The sequence below is a fragment of the Echiichthys vipera genome (assembly GCF_963691815.1).
Source record: "Echiichthys vipera genome assembly, chromosome: 11".
Lineage (NCBI taxonomy): Eukaryota > Metazoa > Chordata > Actinopteri > Perciformes > Trachinidae > Echiichthys > Echiichthys vipera.
In genome coordinates this window covers 5,401,472-5,423,047 of record NC_139836.1, presented here as the reverse complement: position 1 = coordinate 5,423,047, position 21,576 = coordinate 5,401,472, and the positions used below count along the sequence as shown (strand labels likewise).

Below are 21,576 nucleotides of genomic sequence, written 5' to 3'. Positions count from 1 at the left end.
TCCTCCCAAACACACGCAGCTCTAACACGAGGACTCGCTCTTAAAGACAGATACGGATTCTATTATTATACATTATATAAATGTATTACATAAAATAATTTAGAGAAATGTGCCAAAGTCTGCATATTTGAAAGTATTTTTTTTATTTTACATAGTCAGTAGTTTAAATTACAATTTGTACAGTTTTATGCTCTCTGTATATTCTAAAGGCACTTAAAGGTTGTACAAAGCAGTATAAATATATTAAATCGGGATTTATCACAAGCTACACATCTTCTGTGTGTGATTATCATTTCAGAACAATCGATATAAAAACTGAGAAGTCGGTTCGGCCTTATAAAAATGATTTGCAGAAGGCTTTTTTTTCAAATCAAATGGAACAGGCGGTGAAATATTTCGTGGTCGTAACCAGAATAAGCACCTGCATGTTTTCTTCTCGCCCTTTTCCCTCTGAATGTCTCTGTGGAACTGAGCGCGCAGGACGCAGCGGGGCCTAAGGCTTCTCTGTCGGCTCTGGATCGTTTGCTACACGTCCGTGCGTAAAGGACGGAATCCTCGCGAAGCCAGAGTTTCTGTCTGCAAACATCGCGTCATTTGGCACTTTACGCGGTGACCGCTGACATACTTTAGTCATCCACGTCAATCTCCTCATCCTCATCCTCCGAGCAGCACTTGCTGCTCAGCCGGTCTGTGTACCACGACGACGCGGGCGAAGGAGGCGACATGTGCGCTCTGCTGGACTCGAGGCTCTCGGGCTCGGTGTGGCCTGACGCGGAAACGTTCGGAGGGCCCATACCGTTGGCCGCGCACTTCTCCAGCTCCGCCAGCTTTGAGAGCTTCTCCAGGGCCACGGACCCCGCGACCTTGGCCGACTCCACGTCCGCTTTCATCTCCTCCAAGTCCCGCTTGAGCTTGGCACGCCGGTTCTGAAACCAGGTGATGACCTGCGCGTTGGTCAGGCCGAGCTGTTGGGCGATCTGGTCCCGGTCCGCCGGACTCAGGTACTTCTGGTACAGGAAGCGCTTCTCCAGCTCGTAGATCTGGTGGTTGGTAAACGCCGTGCGGGACTTCCGCCGCTTCTTCGGGGTGTTCCTCTGGCCGAAGAGATTCAGGCCGTCTCGCCCTAAGAATAAGGGATACATTTGTATGATGTACTGTTTAAAATGGTTATGCTTTTATATTTGTATGATGTAATGTTTCTTCTCTGCACTGAATCCTAAACCTACAAATTACCATTACTGTACAATTATTAATAAGTACAAAATCTTGGGCTTTGATAGAGCAGCTATTTTTGGATGTGTGCCTCATCTTTAAGGTTTTGAACGGACTAAGCCCTCCACTATTACACTATTACAGGCCTTCATAAAGAAAAAACAGTCCAGAGTAAACACCAGAGCACTGAGTACATGTGAAGCACTGTGATGTACAGGACTACATTTGGCCGAATGGTGGTTTCCATCAGAGGAACACAGTCTTTGAATGCCTGTGAGAAAGTGTGACAATAACAGCCCCTTTAAGAATAAAAACCAGCCCACCTGCTCTCACGGCTAACCTCTTAGTCTCTTTTACCTTTTGTGCGGATTTGAACCTTTACGTGAATGGGTTTTTCTTTTTGTGTGACGTTTCTATGTTTACCTTTTCTCTCTCCCTCTTTTTTTGCCATGTTTTGTATGTTTTTATAATACCTGCCTTAGGACGACGGATGGCATTTGGCAATTTTGCTAACTCCGGCATATTTACATTGATGCCCTTTGGATTTTAATAAATGTGCATTATTGAATCAAATAAATACGTAAATAAATCAATAAAATGATGAATACTTTGTTGATTTGCCTGTCCGGGGAATACTGAGGTAATGTTGCTGTATACTCTGGGGCAGTCAATGGCTTTCCATTGTCCCCGTTAAACAAACAAACAAACAAACAAACAAATAAATAAAACGAATTAGGTCAAAAGGGTGAAAAATGCGGTGTTAATTCAACAAGCTTTAAGCAAAGCACCAACGACTTCAGAGCTGCAGAAAAACCAGTAACCGATCACTTTTTAGTGTGATCAGTTATCAGATTAAATTAAGATGATATTCTTACCATTTTTTATTTATAAGGAACTAACAAGGGGAATTTAAAAAAAGGAATTGTTTTATTATAGGAGGCTGCTATACCACATATGATAGTCTATGTGATGTGATATAAAACGATACAGTATAGTATATAATTATTTAGTATGTGCTTAAAACAAGACGTGAATTGAATTTGAAAATTGATGAAGATTATCTTTATTTTCGTTTGTGGAAACTATATGTCGTGTTTTTAAGTCATGTCTCAAGCAATAATCAAGTTACAATTATTATTATTATTATTATTATTGTCTCTTCACGTTTCACTGAATTAAATGTAATGTCGACCTAATGTAAACGCAGTTAGGTCCACTGTTACTGCACTTTTGTTTCACACGGAACAAGCTGTAGAATTATTCTGGAATCGTATGTAATAAAAATAATAATAATAATAATAATAATAATAATAATAATAAATAAATAAATACAATACATTAACTAAAATAAACACAATGTTTTTCTCCTTAAAGCACTCCAACGTTTTTTTTCCTCTTTATTATTTATTTAACCAGTTTTCAGAAAAGAAAAAAAACTCCTATTTCAACAGCAGTATGGTCGTGGTTCTAAGTCCCATAAAAGAACAAGTATTTACCTTCGGCAGCCTGCAGCACGCTGACCTCCAGGCCCTTGAAGGTTTTGCTGGCCAGCTCCTCCAGCGCGCAGAGCGGGGACGTTTGACTGAGCAGCGCCCGGCCGGACAGGCTGTGAGCCGCTGAGGGCAGCTTCTCTCCGGGAGAGATGTGCGCCACTCCGCTCAGGGAGTAGCCCCTTCTCACGGACGGCTTGTTGAGGATGTCCTCGATGCTGAAAGGCGTCAGCGGCTTGTTGGAGTTGGCCGGCGGCGGGAGCTGATCCAGCGGACTGCGCCTCCGCTCCTCCAGCACCGCTGGGCATTTGGAGTCATCCTTCGAGGTCATGGCGGCTCAGTGGGTCACACCTGACTGTGGTAATTTAGAAAAGAGCGATTCAGAGCTGGGGCAGGCGGGCAGGTAGTGGTGAGGTGGAGCAGAGAGGTAAGAGGACAGCGAAGAGAATCCGCAGCTCGGATCACAGGTGTTTGTGCAGCCGCATGCTGGCCTCGGAGCCGCGGGCTGCAGGGACACTTTTGACTTCCAGTCCCTCCACGAGCCACTTTTCCAGGGTGACGCACAACAAGGCACGAGCCGAACCCATCCGTTGGACGACGATGCACCAAAAGCAGCAGCGACTGACCACCAGTAACAAGTTATTGCTGACTGGAAGGCAATCAATTACTCTCTCTCTCTCTCTCTCTCTCTCTCTCTCTCTCTCTCTCTCTCTCTCTCTCTCTCTCTCTCTCTGTAATCAGAGGGTGGCGGGGAGGAGTCCAATTAGAAAGTAGAGCAGGCCCAATTAACACTTTCTCTCAAAGATTAGATAATTTGTCACAAAAACAAGCAAATGTTTCTCGCCGTTTGATATTAATTTGCATACACGCGTAATTGGCACCGCGCGTTTGATCACCATGGCGAGCTCGTGCCAATTTGGATGAACCCGCTCTGCGTCAATCTTCAGACCAATTACACTCAGAGAAAAAAAGACTGCAAGTGGAAAAACCGTAGAGCTCACTGTGCTGTAGAGAGACACATATCAGCATGAGACAGACAGGCAGTGACAGAGCAGGGCATCACTCCGGCCTGAGCACACCTCCGCCCTCTCTCCCCTCGACACAGCCCCGTGGTGTAAGGGCCTGATCACACTATCCTTTTGGCCGCGGCCAAAACCGGTTTTTCAGCTAAAGTCTAGTACCTTTAAGTAGTGTGAGCGCACCCGCTCCGCGCTCAACTGGGGCCAGCTGGGCCGCCACGGCCCGCTTGAAATAGGTGGGCTTTAGCGGAGCCGTTTGCACATGTACGAGCACGAGCGTGCGCACGTGTACGCGCACGAGCACGAGCCCTACGGCAGTAGCGTTATGTCCGCCTGTTCGGACATGTAAATAGAAGGACGGACCATGCGCGGACATTTAACAACAACAACAATGGTGGTGAAAGGTTCACGTTGTGTTTACTGCAGATTTGGTCGGATGAAAATATTCAAAAACAGCCGACAAGACGCACAAAAACTCCGAGGTCTATGGAAAGATTTGTAAACAAAGCCACACACACGCGATCAATGCGTGTGACGTGTTACGGCTTGAAGGCGTATGGACAGCAAGAAGCATTGGCCGAGGCCCTGGTAGTGTGAGTACAAACGGGGCTGGGGCGCGGGGGGGAGAGGGAGGGGGGACAAGTACCCTAAAGTCCGGGTCTCGGTCCGGGAGGACAGTGTGATCACGTCCTAAGTCAGCAGCAAAGAGCGCACCTCTCCGCAGACGCAGCACGGAGGGCTGGAGAAAAAACTCCGGCTGACGATCAGGACCATGGGTGCAGATAAAATACCCTAAATAATTCGAAATTGAACAAATGTATTTTCAGACTTCATATCTGAAAAGCAATTATTGAAATGGTGGAACAAATAATGTTTGACAAACATATTTTTGACTCCACATCCATCTCTGCTCTCCTCCACTAAAACACACATGAACGGGGAGTTTCTTACACAGACGCTGATGATCAGCAGGCTTTAAAACAAAGGGCTTCATATTTTCATATTCATCCATATCAATGAATCATGCATAAAGTAGTCCCCTACACTGGGAGAAAAGGGGGATGGAGAGAAGAACTGGGGTGAGTAGACATTAGATGACCCTTATAATAACCAATCATAAGAATAAATAATCACTAATCAATAAGAAATTACCAATCATAAATAACCAATATAAATAATAAATAATCAATAATAAATAACCAATCCTAAGAAATAAATAATCACTAATCAATGAGAAATCCTCAATAACCAATCGAAGATAATACATTATAAATAATCAACAACAATCATAAATAATAATAAATAATAAATAACAATCAATCACTAATAAATAACCAATAATAAACAAATAGTAATAAATAATCAGTAATAAATAACAAATAATCACTAATAAATAACCAATAATAAACAAATAGTAATAAATAATCAGGAATAAATAACAAATAATCACTAATAAATAACCAATAATAAACAAATAGTAATAAATAATCAGGAATAAATAACAATTAATCACTAATAAATAACCAATAATAAACAAATAGTAATAAATAATCAGTAATAAATAATCGAAAATCAATAATCAGGGCTCAACATGAACTCTGTTGTCTGTTTAGGACAAATAAACAAGAAAGGTAAGCACAGTAAATTAATACCATGTGCACTAATGTTTGAATGATATGGTGAGTCTCTACCAAGTAGTGATTTGTGGTGGCATGGTGAGTTACGTGCAAAAAGACAAAAATTTTTTTTCACATTTGTGTCCCCCCGATTCCTGACATTGAATCTGCACCCCTGATCAGGACACATTTTATTCCACATTATTCCTTTAAAACTTGAACCCGACAAATACAGAGGCAGTGAGCAAACACTTACATGGCTCTGTTTAAAAAAAAGTCATATTTTATGTTAAATGTTTGAGCTTCACTGTGCAGAATTCTGCACTTGCAGATTTTCATACTAGAAGCTGTTTTTACTTTCTTTGATCAGAGTGTTCGTGTGTGTTCTCGTTGCAAATGTGATTTTGAGAGGCAGACCAAACACTTCCAAACAGTTAATCCTGGTCCAGCATTCAGCCTCCAGCGCACAAACACTGAGAATGAACCCCACACTAAAGTATGAGACATCTCGTGCCCACTAATTAAACCTGTCAAATGAAAAAACATGCGTGGCATTCCTATATTTTTTACATTTTTTAAAATGAGGGATAAGGAGTATGTGGCAGTGTTTTGTTAATTGTATTTTTATTTCGAGTATTTCTGTATGCCTTCATATGGAGAGGGTCTTTAAGGACACAGAAACTTCAACATTTCATCGAGGCAAATGTTGATATCAGTTCAATCAGTTTGTTTGTCTTTCTGTTCATTTTTCCTGCAGGGTAACGCATCATTACACGTAACTTCCTGTTAGTTGTTCCATGTTTGTGATGTGTGTTATGGCCAAATATGTAACTGCTCGTTGATTCATAGCTTTCACTGCATGAATAAAATATGTTGTGTGATTGTAAACAGGGGATCAGATCAAACAATAAGTAAACAAACCGTGCTTTCCGATTTGGCTGAGCATTCCATTCCAGCTGCCGATACCGGACACTTCAGTACTCAGTGTTTGGGGGTCTAGGGGGGGTGGATTCTCAGCATGGAAACAGATGTAGAGGCCTGACAACAGTCAACAGCTACAGCACAGCCTCTCCCAGCACAGGAGGATGTTAATGACTACAGTATTGTTGTCAAAAACAACAATACTCAGAAAATGATCGATACTAAAAATTTGTATCGGATTAGATACCGACTTGACAGTGCAGAATCCACCTCCTCCAGTTAACGCGTAACATCACCCAGCACCTCTGCAGACAGAAATTGACAGAGCAAAAGTGCCGTTTGGAAGTATTTAGCATATGAGGCTAACGACCAGGGCAAAGGCTAAGGATGTAAACCGCCGATACGCTAACAAAGCTAAAGTGGTGACGAACTGTGTTTCCCAAGGTGGAGTCTGGCCTGACCGCAGTGACAAAGTCGAGTAGCACAACAAAGTAGGCGAAAGTAAAACCTTGTTTTGTTTGTGAGTAAAGTTCCCGTTTCGACAACATTTAAGTATTAAACAGTTATGTCTGTTAAGTTATCACTGAGCTAGCTCCTTGCATCTTATAATAAAAGGTAACGTTAACAGTGGAGCTAAGAAGCTTACGTCATCAGTCCTTCCCTACTTCCGTTAAGAGAGGTTAATTTAACAGGATGACATAATAACGTGTCTGGAAAGTCAACAAGACAGAAACAGTGTCACTTGCTTTCCCAACTCTATTTAATCAGCAGAGATAATATGGAGCTGAGTCAGCAGAACCACAGAAGATAAACAGGACTGGAGCTGAATACATTAGCATGGAGCAGATCCCTGTTTACACTGTGGAGAAACCTGACTTACAACAACTGATTCACCAACTGAATCCAAGGTTTAACCTCTTCATGGAATCATTTAATGTCCACAGAACCCCCTGAGCTCTACAACACAATAAAACACACAAGAGAGTTTGGACATATTAGGCATATATACAACCTACAGTTATGTGGTTTCTAAGTGTTGGTATTGATGTTTGTATTGTTATAATCTTTATTTAAATTTTTTTTGTAATTCTCTCCCTGTGGTATCAAAAATGGTATTGAGTATTTTCTTGGGTATCGGTATCGACTTTGAAATTATACTATGGTGACAACCCTAGTACAGTATAACTAACTATTATTTGTAACAATGGCAATACAGCAGGTTATTATTAGGTTTTCTTATTCTAGGCCACAATTCATTTATTTAGAATTCACTCCAGAATATCAGATATTTAATTTGATTTATTTTATTTGTATATTTATTTTGTTAACATTAATATACAATTTGACAGAAACAAACTAACAAACAAAAAAAACGTCAAGGTACTGGCTTCATGGTATTTTTACCACTGTTTTTTTTTTTTATTTACAACATCAAAGGGTCATTAATATCTTCACCTTTGCTCCTAGGATAACTTTCTTTTTTGATTCTAGCACTGTGAAAGTGATCCTCAGGAAGCTGTGTGATCAACGAAAAGGAAATTATAAAAGCAACAACAATCATAGATAGATAGATAGATAGATAGATAGATAGATAGATAGATAGATAGTAAGATAGATAGATAGATAGATAGATAGATAGATAGATAGATAGATAGATAGATAGATAGATAGATAGATAGATAGATAGATAGATAGATAGATAGATGGATAGATAGATAGATAGATAGATAGATAGATAGATAGATAGATAGATAGATAGATAGATAGTTGGATAGATAGATAGATAGATAGATAGATAGATAGATAGATAGATAGATAGATAGTTGGATAGATAGATAGATAGATAGTTAGATAGATAGATAGATAGATAGATGGATAGATATACAGATAGATCCCCACAGCTAAATATTTAGTATCAGGCCATAAAAAAGATGGATGAGTGATTAGGCGAGTTTAGGCAGGCCATCTGCAGTCACAGCCTTTTGGAGCTCTGACAAAGTCCCTGGACAGTTTTATTGCGTAATTTACTCCTGCTTTGGTCATGCTGTGACATTTGATTATACGCCTTGTCTTGGATCTTTCCAGAGCGGGCCTCCCGCCTGCACCCTCGCCCGTTTCATTCTCCATCAGTGAGCTTGACATCCGCACTGATGGATGAGATGTCTTCATTTGATACTCCCTCCCAAATGGAGAAACATTCACTTTTCCACGTAGGTTTTAATTTCATCTTTGGGAAGTGTAAAGTGGAGACCCAGGGCCCCGAGCTGCTCTGCTGTATGAACCCCTGTGGCTGCACAGGGCCCCACTGACACTGCTCAACATTAAAGAGCGGCTCACATCTATAAAAACAAATGGGCTTAGTTTTCCCCTGTTTGTGACTGTTAACTACAATAATCACAAGTGCTAAAAAGACTCAGACAGGAAGAGATTACACTGAAGCTCAAACTTTATTTAAGGTAGACTTGTTGACCAAATCAAAAATCTAACAAATAAAATCTATAGGATTTAGTTGATTATGTTAAAATTGAATAATAATATTAATAATAATAATAATAATAATAATAATGACAGCAGCCTTTTTTTCTGCAAACATATTGAACATTTCTTCTTACCTTTATTAAAAACCTTTATGTTAAGTATTGAAGAGGTAACCCTTTTACCTTGCACAGCAGCTGAATTCTCGTGATGACACTTGAATCACCTTCACATGTCACATGAAAATCCATCTTGTCAGGCTCCAAGTAATGCGTTTTTTGTTTTGGCCAGAAGTTCGCCAACCAATCAGCCTCCTGCGAGAAGCTACCGGCAGTTGATGCGTCAGGTCAGTAACCCCTTTGACACAAATCCAACACATACCGCGGCTTTGAGTTAGCCTCGTGAGACCATCCTGATCTCGCAAGCTCCATTGTATTTTACTTGCAATTTGGAGCAGTTTGCCAAGCAATCGAACCAATCAGTGTTGGTTTTGAGGCGGACTTAAGGGACGAAACTAGATGCGACTGTTGAGTGTATACAACATGGAGGCTTCCCTGGATGAGATGAGCAGCTATGGAGCAAGCCGCTCACTAACTCTTTTTTCTCTGGATCCTTTTGTTGAATATGGACCGGGCTCCTGAAATTGGGCCTTTAAACCGTAAATATACGTTACACAAACGGAAAATATCCTTTACCCACATGTTGTTTGCTTTCTGAGCTTTGCCCCAACGCTGTTGATCTGATTGGTTGATTTGGCCCGTATGTTGGTGACAGACATATGGTTTATCCAATCAGCAACCAGTATTTTCAACCCTTCCCAAAAGATCCTCAAACGAGAGTTCCCAGATGGATATGATGAGCAAATGAGAATCAATCCATCTGGAGGAGTCAGATTAACTTTAAGTCACAACACAATGAAATCTGAACACAGACCTCATACCCATATTGTTGGAACAAGTGTGATTCTGACTCATCTTTCTAAAACAATCCACAAATATCACATTTTTGCTACATTGTTTAGCATTACAAAGGCTCAGACTGTCCCACAATCCTGTCTCCTAGAAATGACGTTTGTTTTCTGGAACATGCCCAGAGGCAATGTTTGTTTGAGAGAATTACACGCTACATTTTACTAGTCCAGCTTATCTGGTGCACATTGCTGGGATAAAACTTGACACCCTGCATGTCTCTCAGGCCCCTTCCACTGTCTCCACTGTCTATTTTGAAGGGACATCATTGCCGCTTAGCTCTGCCCAGAGTGAACTTTTTTTAACAACAATGTTTTATTTGTTCACAGTGTATAGACCTTTTTTAATAGACTTCCATTGCTAGGCAACAGCATTGGTTCTTGTCAACTTCCTGTCAGCTGATGTCATTCACATACACTCCAACAGGAAATTATGTTTACATCTTTGAAAATGTCTATATGACGGATCATTTTAGGTGTTGCTGATTGTATGGATATGTTGTGTATGTGTTACACCAGATGACTTTTCCATTCAGCCTGGTCACCAGAAAAAAACGGTGGCATTGTACGTTTGTGCAAACCAAAGAAAAGTTGATCTTTAATGCAACTTACCGGGCTTTCAACTGACTCGAATGTAAAACAGTATGTAAAACAATGTAAAAAGTGCTGCGGAACCCAGGTGACGTAGTGTAACAAGCCTCACTCTCCACTCGTGGAGGTCGGGGTGGATGTTTGGGTCATATACACACCCAGGAGACCACGGTTCGTGTCCTGTCCCATGTAAAGATGAAACTGGAAGTTACATAAAAGATACACTTTTTTAATCCAAATAATGATCTTTTTCTAAAATGGCCCACCAAATTTTTGAAAAACAATAAAAATATCCTAAATGATTCAAAATTGGACAAATGTATATTCATATTTCACATTTTTCACATTTTAGATTCACATCTAAAAACAAATGATAGACATCTCTGGGAATCTCTTTCTCTGCTCTCCCCCACTACAACACAAATAAACAGGTAGTTTCTTACACAGACGATCAGGCTTTAAAACAAAGGGCTTTGTATTTTGATATTCATCCATATCAATAAATAATGCATAAAGTAGTCCCATACACTGGGAGAAAAGAAAGATGATGAGAAGAACTGGGGTGAGTAGACATTAGACGATCTTATAGACCCTTAAAATGATGATTTACTAATATAACAGTTAAGTAAACAGTAATAACCTTTTGGCTGTTTAGGACAAATAAACAACAAAATTAAGCACAGTCAATCATTCCATGTGCAGCACTGTTTGAATTATATGAACTTTGCCCCCCCCCCCCAATCCTGACATCAAATCTGCACTGATTTGATAACTCTATAAACTTTCTTTCTGAGAGGTCTGTGTTAATCGACTGCAACAAGAGGCCGTCTGAGCAGGTTTTAACGCAAACGCAATCGGCAAAATGAGCACCAAAATTGCACTGCCTCACCTAATCAGCATAGACACAGGCTCAGCTGTGGCTCTCCTCCTGTTTCCTCTGTACACGTTCCTGTGAAGCCAGGACATAACAAAAAAAAGAAGACTTGAGCCTGAGGAAAAGTGCATAAAACGGCATTTGTCCTGGTGCTGACTTTGCAGGAAAACAGAAGCGCCCGTCGACTAGAATTGACATTTATGGGTTTTGCCAAATACGTAAACCAATTAACCAAATGTTGCTGATGATGGTTACAGTCATATGAGAACCACAACTTGAAGCTAAATGAATTGGATTGTTCGGAACTGACAAACACTTTACAGGTGTATTGCAATCAAATATGTGCAAGTGTATGCTGCTAAAGTGCCGGACCAAGCTTCATTAAGCTTCACAAGGTATGTTGTGGTTTTGGGACTCCATGGTTATAGGTTACCTTGTAGTCATATCAGCAACAGCTGTTATGACTGTTATATGGAGGGTAGCAATAAGTTTAGCAAGATACTTTAATCTTAAACTAATCTTTCATAAGAATTACAGTACGATGCCACAGGTCACCAAATCTAAATTAAGAAATTCAATTATGTCAGTGTCCAACATGTCACTTAAATAAAACCTAAATAGCATTTTAAATGACTAAGGCAAGTTTCCAAGCCAGGCCTTAATAAAAACAAACAAACACAGGAAGCTTGGGGGAGGGCAGGTGCAGTGCAATGAGTTTCCTGTGCAGACAGGTGGGGCATAGAGACAGGTGTTCAGTTCCTCTGTCTGATGTAGTGGTTAGGTAGGAAGTTTCCCAGACACATGTTGATGTTTTTATTTACGACCATAATTATGTGAGATAAAAAAAAGAAGAGCTCCAGGCCAGGGCCTCTGGTACTGGGACCCATCTTCAACCACAGGAGGCTAAATAAATTGCTTAACGTTACCATTAGATGATTCAACTACTGCAGCTTTGTTATGTTCGGTGGCAACTTCTGTCATCCCTTGTCAAAGCAATCATACTTGCAACGTTAGAACATTAAGGTGTATCACATTCATGCCACAGTAGGTATAAGTAGATAAGTTGGTAATAATAACAACAAAAATTTGACAGGTTTGACAATGACTGTGTCCCATTCTGTTTCCATTGTACCAGCCAATAGTGTTGGGCGTTGCCAGGGTTGTCTGTTGTTGGATGCAGCTACTGTAGGCTGGCACTGGGTGAAATGGAGTTCTCCAATCCTGCAGCTGCTTCGGAGCCTCAGGGCGCACTCACACTGTCCGCCCGTACCGTGCCCCGGGCTTTAGGATACTTGTCCCCCTCACGCAAATGCTTCTTGCCTGTCCATACGTCATCACGCCGTAACACGTCACACGTCACACGCATTGATTGACGTCATCGCGATGCGTCGCTTTGCCTACAAATCTTTCCATAGACCTCTTGTCCGACTGTTTTTGATTATTTTCATCCGACCAAATCTGCAGTAAACACTCCACCTCCGCATCACACCAACGTGAACCTTTTGCCACCATTGTTGTTGTTGTTAAATGTCCGTGCATGGTCCCTCTTTTAATTTTTTTTACATGTGCAAACACACTTTACAAAAGCCCACCTCTCTCAAACGGGCCGTGGATAGGCGCGGAGCGGTTGCACTCACACCGGTCAAAGGAACTAGGCTTTACCTGTAAATCCTGTTTTGGCACGGTACAGAAGGACAGTGTAAGTGCGCCCTCAGTGAAGGGGCCGTTATTTGTCCCAGCAGCTGAGTGACCGAAGACGGGCAAAAACCAGAGTCAATATAGGCCGAGCACTCACTCCATGGACTGAGAGAAAGGAGAGAAACGCCATTCAAACGCACGCCCAAATGGCTACGGTTCTCCTTGATCACTAACATTTCGTCTTTACTTAGCTGGGACGACTAACGCTAACTGTCAGTCAAACTCCTCTGTAATACTTGTTTGTATGGTGAGATTTGCCGGAGGGGATGGGTTCAAACACGGTCTCCTGTTCCTATATTCACAATAAGGGGGTTCTGAGCAGTTTACACACAAGTTCTTGCCATTCAGTCGCTGGAAAATGCAAGTCTTCTGCAAATGTGAAAAGATACCAAATCTCATTATCTCTTTCTATGAAGTAACTGCTGTCTTTGTAGCAATAATACAACATTTCTGCCAAATAGAGTGCTAGCACTTGTGCATAGGAAGTAAGCTGAAAGTAGAGCTCTAACAAGGGGCTTTCTGTCTGTGACCTGAAGCCAGGCTCCTCAGATGTAGACTACAGATCACACTGTCACTCTGACCTCCAGGGCCGGAGAGGTAAAGGGAAAGAAAGAACATCTAAATCCTAAAATATAAAACATTTAGGATTATATGCACACATGTAGCTACATCCAAACCACAGAAGTGTGGGCGTGCGTCTTGAGGAGGGATTTGATCTGTGATGAATGTCTTGTTGTGCAGAGGTTGCTGCTCTGAGCTTCGTATGATCGATGGCTCTTTACTTCCAACTGACATAGAACACAGTGTACAAGGAGCAGACATGGACAGACAGGAAACACAGACACAAGGCGGGGAGACAGGATGTGCCTAGAGTACCCCAAAGAGAAGCTGCAGCGTTTATTTGTATACTATTTCATAAAATGATGTACCTAATCTGACCGGAATGTGGCCCATCCAGTCTATGCGTCCATTCATTTTTGGGTATGCATCCATCTAATAAATTTAGTCTGAGATACTGAATCTCAACAACAACTGGACAGGTGTTCAATGAATAGTGCTCTTCATAACATAGACTGTAAAATAAAGATGGACGTAGCTTCAGAAACTGAAAGGTGCACCTACATTCTTTCCAATGTCCAGCAGAGGGCGACTCTACTGGCTCCAAAAAGAAGTCTGATTTATAGAAGTCAATGAAAAAATGAGTCTACTTTTCACTTGATTAATTACCTCAGTAAGCATTTTCCTAAAGAGTTTATGGTCTCAATCCTTAGTTTTAAGTGTAAAATAGATCATAAAGCAGGGTATGCTTAAGGGCGGGGCTACATAGCTACCTGTCAATCAGGATAGAGGCTTAGCAACGTGTATACCTGGTACTAGTGATGTCCAAATGCCGCTTCATGAAGCATTAGTTGTATTTGTTGAGCCCACTAGATGGAGCTCTTGGTTTAAAGAAAAGGGCTCAATGAATGGTGATTCAGCGTGTTTTCAACCCTTTGTTGAACAGAGAGCTCTAGTGGAAAATAAATAAATGCTTCATGAAGCTTCATTTGGACATAACTAGCTGGTACATTTAAATACTTTTAAAGTTTTACTCCATAAGATTTGAGATACGTTGTTTTTAGCTGCCTTTTTGGCAGTAAGATGTAACTTCAGAGGAGTCTGTTCTTGCCACATTCTCGGTCACGATGTGAATATTTATTCATTTTTTGCTCTTTTGTAAACTTTATTGAAGCACATTCACCTCTTTACTTCCAGTCCGTCTCCTATATGCTACCCTCTTAAATCCATACACACACATGTTCCTATTACACTTCTGCCCTAACTGCAAGCCTGAATCAGAAGTTGAGGTTCGCCATGTTCGATTACAAGTGAACGCAGCATAACTGTAAGTGATGATTTGAGCTGGCAGATCATCTGCTGTCAGCAACATCAGTAACATGGCGGCTTATTAAAATCTAGAGAGGGAATGTCTCCACAGACACACAGATATTGGAATACTCAGAAAACAGGCAACAAGTGTTTTCATTAGTGGGTCATATGATCAATCACTGTTGGTTTAACTCACTATATGTTATATAGGAACTTAACAGACAATTAAATAGATGAAATATTGAGGGAGTACAACTTTAATTGGGTTTGTGCGTTGTCTGTGTAAAAGTTTTAGGACTTTGACCCTCGTACAGTTTGTTTTCACTTCATTAAAGTTTAATGTAACATTTTTGTCGCCTAAATATCACTTGGTCAGCATTCAATGGTTGCACCTCGCTAACCAAACTAGCGCCAGCCTTAGCTGGTAACTTAAAGGAAACTGACTTTCTACAGCTCGGTGTCCCACCTGCTGACAAAAATCCACTTGAAAATCAGTAAATATTTCCCCCTTTAGCAGTTAGCTCCAGGGCCATTAAAGCTCCGGCCTCCAAATGTGGTCAAGTCTGGTTCCAGAAAAACTGAGATGGCAATGACCAAATGCCAAACTCAAGCATTCGAAACTGTAGTCTGGATAAAAGGAAATGAGGAGGAGTCAAAGCCTGACAAGATGGCGGCTCCCAGAGGTGAATATGATTGGATAAAGTTGAGAGAACGGGCCCAGACAGAGAAGCTACGTCCATTTTTTATACAGTCTATGGTTTAGACAAGCGTCTTTGGTGGGAAATCTGCATCTATTGACGCGAAAGTGTGTGAAATTCGATGTAGTGTGCACGTCAGGTGTCTAGCTGGAGCTGTGAAGCTCACATCTATAAAAATAAATGGGCTTAGTTTTCCCCTGTTTGTGACTGTTAACTACAATAATCACAAGTGCTAAAAAGACTCAGACAGGAAGAGATTACACTGAAGCTCAAACTTTATTTAAGGTAGACTTTTTGACCAAATCAAAAATCTAACAAAAAAAAACTATAGGATTTAGTTGATTATGTTAAAATTGAATAATAATATTAATAATAATAATAATAATAATAATAATAATAATAATAATAATAATAATAATGACAGCAGCCTTTTTTCCTGCAAACATATTGAACATTTCTTCTTACCTTTATTAAAAACCTTTATGTCAAGTATTGAAGAGGCCTCGTGAGACCATCCTGATCTCGCAAGCTCCATTGAATGAAAGGCACATCTGATCAAATATTTTGACGTTTTCTTCTGCGAGCGTTGCGGTGTAAACAAGGCCTCAGACCTGTAGTAAGGCTCATCCCCAATAATTTTTCACCAGTTTACTCCATGATGACATATTGAAGCCCCACACTGTGCGCCCAACTAGATGAACTTAGGCACCGTCTTAAAAGTGCCTGCAATTTTTCAAAGGCTTTCTCATTTTTTTAATCACAGACACTTTTCAGACCAACTTTGCATTCTTCTGAGCCTCCTCCATTTATATACACCCTCCTCTTTAAGAAAATCCATTATGGACCAAGGCAATTCTCACTTGTAATTTCCTGCGGTTAAAACCTCCCATTAATTTCCCCCTGGACCATTTACATTCACACAGCTTTAATTTGGACTCAGTTTACACTTTTTTCTTTAAGTGGAGGTGGACTTAATGTACAAATCATGCTTTATCATCTGTTTAATTTTGGAACGTGGTTTAAATATTGTTTTATTTTGTGAGCAGTTCATATAAAAAAAATTTGACGGTACAAATGTGTGGTGCAGGCTTGGCCACTTCTGGTGTCATATTTAATACATTTGGGTTTTGAACAAAAACTAATGCCATCAAAATCATTTGAAAGAGGTTAATCACCGAAAAAGGTTTGATCACTGTAGGAAAATCTTGCTCCAGTTACTGCGATCCCTGTCTGGGCACAGGGCCTCACTCTACCAGACTGCTGTCTTCACTGACTGTGGACCGTGACTAAAGTGATTTATTCATTACTGATGACTGATGACAATAGTCTGATGTGTTCATTACCAGCGAGTGGTGCCACCCAACCTTCCTCCCCCCGGCCGCCCAGCTGCAGACTGTAACAAATCGCTACTTTGATGTGAAAAAACTTGTTTCTCCAATTTCAATGTTCATTTTTTTCACCTTTGACTTGTATGTCTGAATCTGAAAGGTGAGGAGACAGGACTTTATGTTCTCCATAAGACCCTGGGCCCCATGAAACTCTTAAAACAGCCAGTGGAGGATTTCAAAATGACCTGTTTTCATTTCATTTAAAGAAAGAAAAAAGAAGGAAAGAAGGAAAGAAAGAAAGAAAGAAAGAAAGAAAGAAAGAAAGAAAGAAAGAAAGAAAGAAAGAAAGAAAGAAAGATAGGAAGGAATTGAATTTCACTTCACTCTTCCTCTGTTTTAATTGGAAATACAATCAAACACTACTTTTATTAGCTGGTGTGCAACACTGAACAGAGGGTTTTTGCCTGTCCGTGCACTTCTGACAACAATTATTTCTTTATAGTGGAACCCATACACACACTCATTATAGAGGGATTACATATTTCCTAAAGTACTTTAACATTTTGAGATTTTTATAGTGTATTTATCTCCCTGACCCTAAACTGATTTACGGATTCAGTAACCAAAAACAAAACGAATAACTGTCTTTGATTAGTTTATCTAATTAAAAGGTGACCAGGCAGATAAACACAGTTACATAAGGAGGAGCAGTGCAGATTCACATGAAGATGGCATGTATACAGGGCTTCTAGCTGAAGCTCATTTGCTGGTTAGGCTTTTAAATCCAGGTTTCAACAGCCAAACAAATGAATCGGACACAGAATCAGGGGAAAAAGAAGAAAACAAAGTGAATGAATGAAATGAAACCTTTATTGCCTCTAGGGGCTTTGCAAAAAGAGCATAAAAAGAGTATGACTGATAAAACTGACTGTGTATTAAGGTGTTTTCACACCTGGCTTGTTTGCAGCAGTTGTTTGAAACTGGTGGCGTTTAAGATCAGCACTGATGCGGGACAAAACAGGGAGAGGGTTTGCAGCACGAACGCAATTAACACAGCAACTACAACAACTGACACACAACTGTTGTTCACACTCCAGCACAGTAGCTGGCCACACACACATCATGAAATGGAAAGAATGACACGTGTTTACAGCGGACAGCGGTTTAGTGAAGCCTAACGTTTAGCTAGAAGACCAAGAAGCAGAGAAAATGAGTTGTGGGTTGACCTGGAGCAGTGATGAAGTTAAATGCCTTTTTTTTTTTTTTATCAGTGAGAAAAGAAGAGGAGATCTGTCCTGAGGCAAATTCATCTGGTCAGATTTTTGACTAATGAGAGAACAGTTTTCTTCACATCTTTGGACTGCTATTGAACATTGCCATGTGAACACAAACCTACCAAAGGACAAATGCAACAACTGTATCGTTTAAGCTGCTGAATCTGAACAAAGCAAACAAGCTACGTACATGTGCACATTCAAGAGATCGGTGGATCGATCCCCGGCTCCTCTGGTCCGCATGTCGAAGTGTCCTTGGGCTAGACACTGAACCCTGAATTGCTCCCCGTGCTGCACATGGGTGTGTAAATGTGGTGTGAATGGTTGGATCAGATTAGATGGTCTGTAGATGTTCACTGCCATCAGTGTGAATGTCTGTGTGAATGGGTGAATGTGACAAGTAGTGAGAAAGCACCTTGAGTAGTCAGAAGACTAGAAAGGGGCTATATAAGTAAAAGGCCATTTACCATTAAACTGACATTTACCATTAAACTGACACATGTAAGATATTGTGTGTGTGTGTTAGTGTGTGTGTGTGTGTGTGTGTTTGTGTGTGTGTGTGTGTGTGTGTGTGTACGTGTCCTCTCCTCAGCATAGGATGCAGCAAGCCCTCATATCGCCCCCCGTTTCTCTACAATGAAGATGGGAAGTGCAAAGTTTGCATGACCCATACAACGACAATAGCCAGGTTTATGGGAAATACCCCAGGTTGAAATGAACTGAAATCATGCTTTGATGACATTCAAGAGACAATCTCAATAGGATGCTGTTTTTTTGTTATTGCTTGAGAAGCGTGCCATTTGTCAGCGAGAACTGTGCTACAGGAAAATCAATGTTTAATTAAAGGCACACTGTAAATTTTAACAAGTTGAGTTTACTTAAAGAAATTTAGGAAACCGATTACCTTGGGAAAAGTAAGTAAACAAACTTAATTGTGTGAAGTACTGTAAAATTATTATATTTAAGTGAGCTTTACTTTGTTTTGAAGTTGTGAGAACTTAATGTATCTTACTATAGTTAAATTCAAATCAAGCTGTTACAACTCAAATACTTTGAGTCATATTAACTTAGTATATTCTGCCAAAACAAGTGGGCATCACTTGAAATTTGTACTACACTTTACTTGAGGTATCTTAGTGTAATCCACTTCAATAAAGTTGACAGGAACTCAATAAAGATGAGTCACATTAAGTTAATATTACTGTGCCATATTAAGTGGACAGTACTTAAATTTAAATAAATGCACTTAACATACCTTAGTTAAGCTAACTTTAAAATAAGGATTCACAAAATGGCATTATGAAAATGTTTTTTTTTTAATTTCAGTATTTGTAAACAACAATAAGAACAATCAACATGCTGTTCATTCTGAAACTTCTCTAGACAGAGACCATTCAAACGTCAAGTTTGGCTGAACAATTTACAGGTGATAGATGGAAAGTCAGACCATCGCTTTAGCACCACACACACTTTAAACTTTTTAAATGGGGTTTACCTAATTTGACCTTTATCAAAACATTACATATACTGTACTGTAATTACATATGGCGATTTTTGCTAATACTGCGATTAATTTTTGAGCCTTAGTCCAAACCCTTCTGTTAGCAGAAAACCAGGCCAGTCAATGCAGGGGAGAGAAAACGGAGAATAAATGATGCTAACCAGTTAGAGGCTAATCCTTCTTTGCAGTTTGCTGAATAATTCCTGCTAAATTATGTCTTTCTCTAAATTATTTCTTCAATATTATGTGTTTGTGAGAGAGACTGAGTATAAGAGCATGCATGTGTGCGAGTGAGTGTGTGTGTGAGTGAGACAGAAAGCGTATGTCAGTATGAGTGAAAATCAGTATGTGATGTATGACAGAATGAGTGAGACTTAAGAGGGAGAATGAGTGTGAGTGAGGTGTAATGATTGGTCTGGATGTAAGCTAACAGAAGGCTCTTGATTCACAATGGACACTTTCCTGAATGTCTCACAACAACAAACAGACTTGGCAACATTTAGTCTGTAAAAGTTTAAAACCTGAGTAAAACCCGATAATTAAAACTGTATTACATAGAACTGCACTTATACACACATCTTCAAAGCAGCTTAATTAAGTCAGCTCTTTAACAACTTTGATATATTCAACCTGTGTTACAGAGGCACACTACATTTTAATACTAAACATCACAAAATGTACGCCCTATATAACAGTTTTAACTCACTGGAAATTACATAACACCTGCACTGATGGCAGGGTCATGTGACCTGCATAAGGATGTATTCTGCTGCCTTTAAACAAAACAGCAAACAAATACAACAAGCAGGTATCTCAACAGATACTTACAGGTTTACTTTTGGTCTCTATTAACCTTTTTTTTATACTGTGGGCTCCCCAAGTACCTGCTCCCTTTCTGAAATTATGAGGTAGCAGTAACTTAACACCCATAACATAATACTGAACCAGATCAGTACGGAATGAAATGAGGCTGAACCAAAAAACCAAACAAAATCAAAACACTGCCATTCTTTTGACAGTTACTGTGACGATTATACATTTTTGTTAGAGGGAACACTGTGTTGTGTATTAAACATCTTTTGTTATTTCTTTAAAAAAACAACATTGATACCTCTGCAGCTCCACAAAAAGAGGCTTTCACGGTTTCATTATCAAAACATAAAAAAAAATGCAAGTGAAACATAATATTCAGTACAATAAAAATAAAAGTACGAAGTATTCAATAATGTTTTGTTTCAGCCCCATCAAACCAACACTCATTCACACACCACTCTTATGTAGACAACTAGTATAGCTATCCCTAGCCACAACATCTAGCCCGAAAGAGCATTTTTTAATGTTTGCAGTCTTGGGCTGAGCTTTTGAGGTCCGAGGTTCAACAATATCTTCTGGATGAACTCAAATGTGTTCTTCATACCTTTGGGGTAATCCAGATGGAGTGCATATATTAAGCCGAACAGAAGACAAAGTGCTTGAGAGGTTGTGGGAATCTCATCCATGATGATGTTTCCTTCAAGGATGATTGCAATGCTGTTAATCACTGGTGGCGTGTCCTCAGTCATGACTCTAAGAACCCCAACAGGCACCTGGGTGAAGTCATCTGTAGTGTTCGAATCCTTCATTAAAAATAAAAGAACACAAATAAAGCCAGGTAGGATGCTAAGACTCACAGTTATAGTGTGTTCACTTTGATGATTAAAGTGTCTGCACAAAATCACATAGAACAAACACCAACATCTGTCAGATCCTCTTCTTCTAAACTAGTGACATCTTCAGCTGGGACTGGTTCAGCTGGGACAGAGGTGCTCTCCTCAGTGTCACAGAGCTGCACAGCTATTCCTGGTTTGAACTGAAGACTAGATGCAGAATACTTTGGGTCATGATTCCTATTTTTGTGTGTATTAAAAGTAGAGTAGACATTTGTCTCAAAGTCACAGTCCAGATAGGGGCACTGCACTTTCTGCATCAACTTCAGATGCTTGCGTAAATGAGTAAAAAATTCATTTTCACTGCAAGGTTCGTTAAACTCACACACTTGACAAT

The 21,576-nt window shown here is 40.1% G+C and overlaps 1 protein-coding gene across 1 annotated transcript; it reads right to left on the bottom strand.

Annotated features, from left to right (window-relative positions):
* Positions 1 to 626: 626 nt before the first annotated feature.
* Positions 627 to 3,250, bottom strand: lbx1a (ladybird homeobox 1a; the record flags this gene model as incomplete). The annotated part of the gene is made up of 2 exons (XM_083922444.1): positions 2,709 to 3,250; positions 627 to 1,123 (listed from the first exon to the last, which is right to left on the bottom strand). Exons 1-2 carry the CDS (start codon positions 3,031 to 3,033, stop codon positions 627 to 629), a joined length of 822 nt encoding a protein of 273 aa, XP_083778570.1. The 5' UTR covers positions 3,034 to 3,250.
* Positions 3,251 to 21,576: the final 18,326 nt, after the last annotated feature.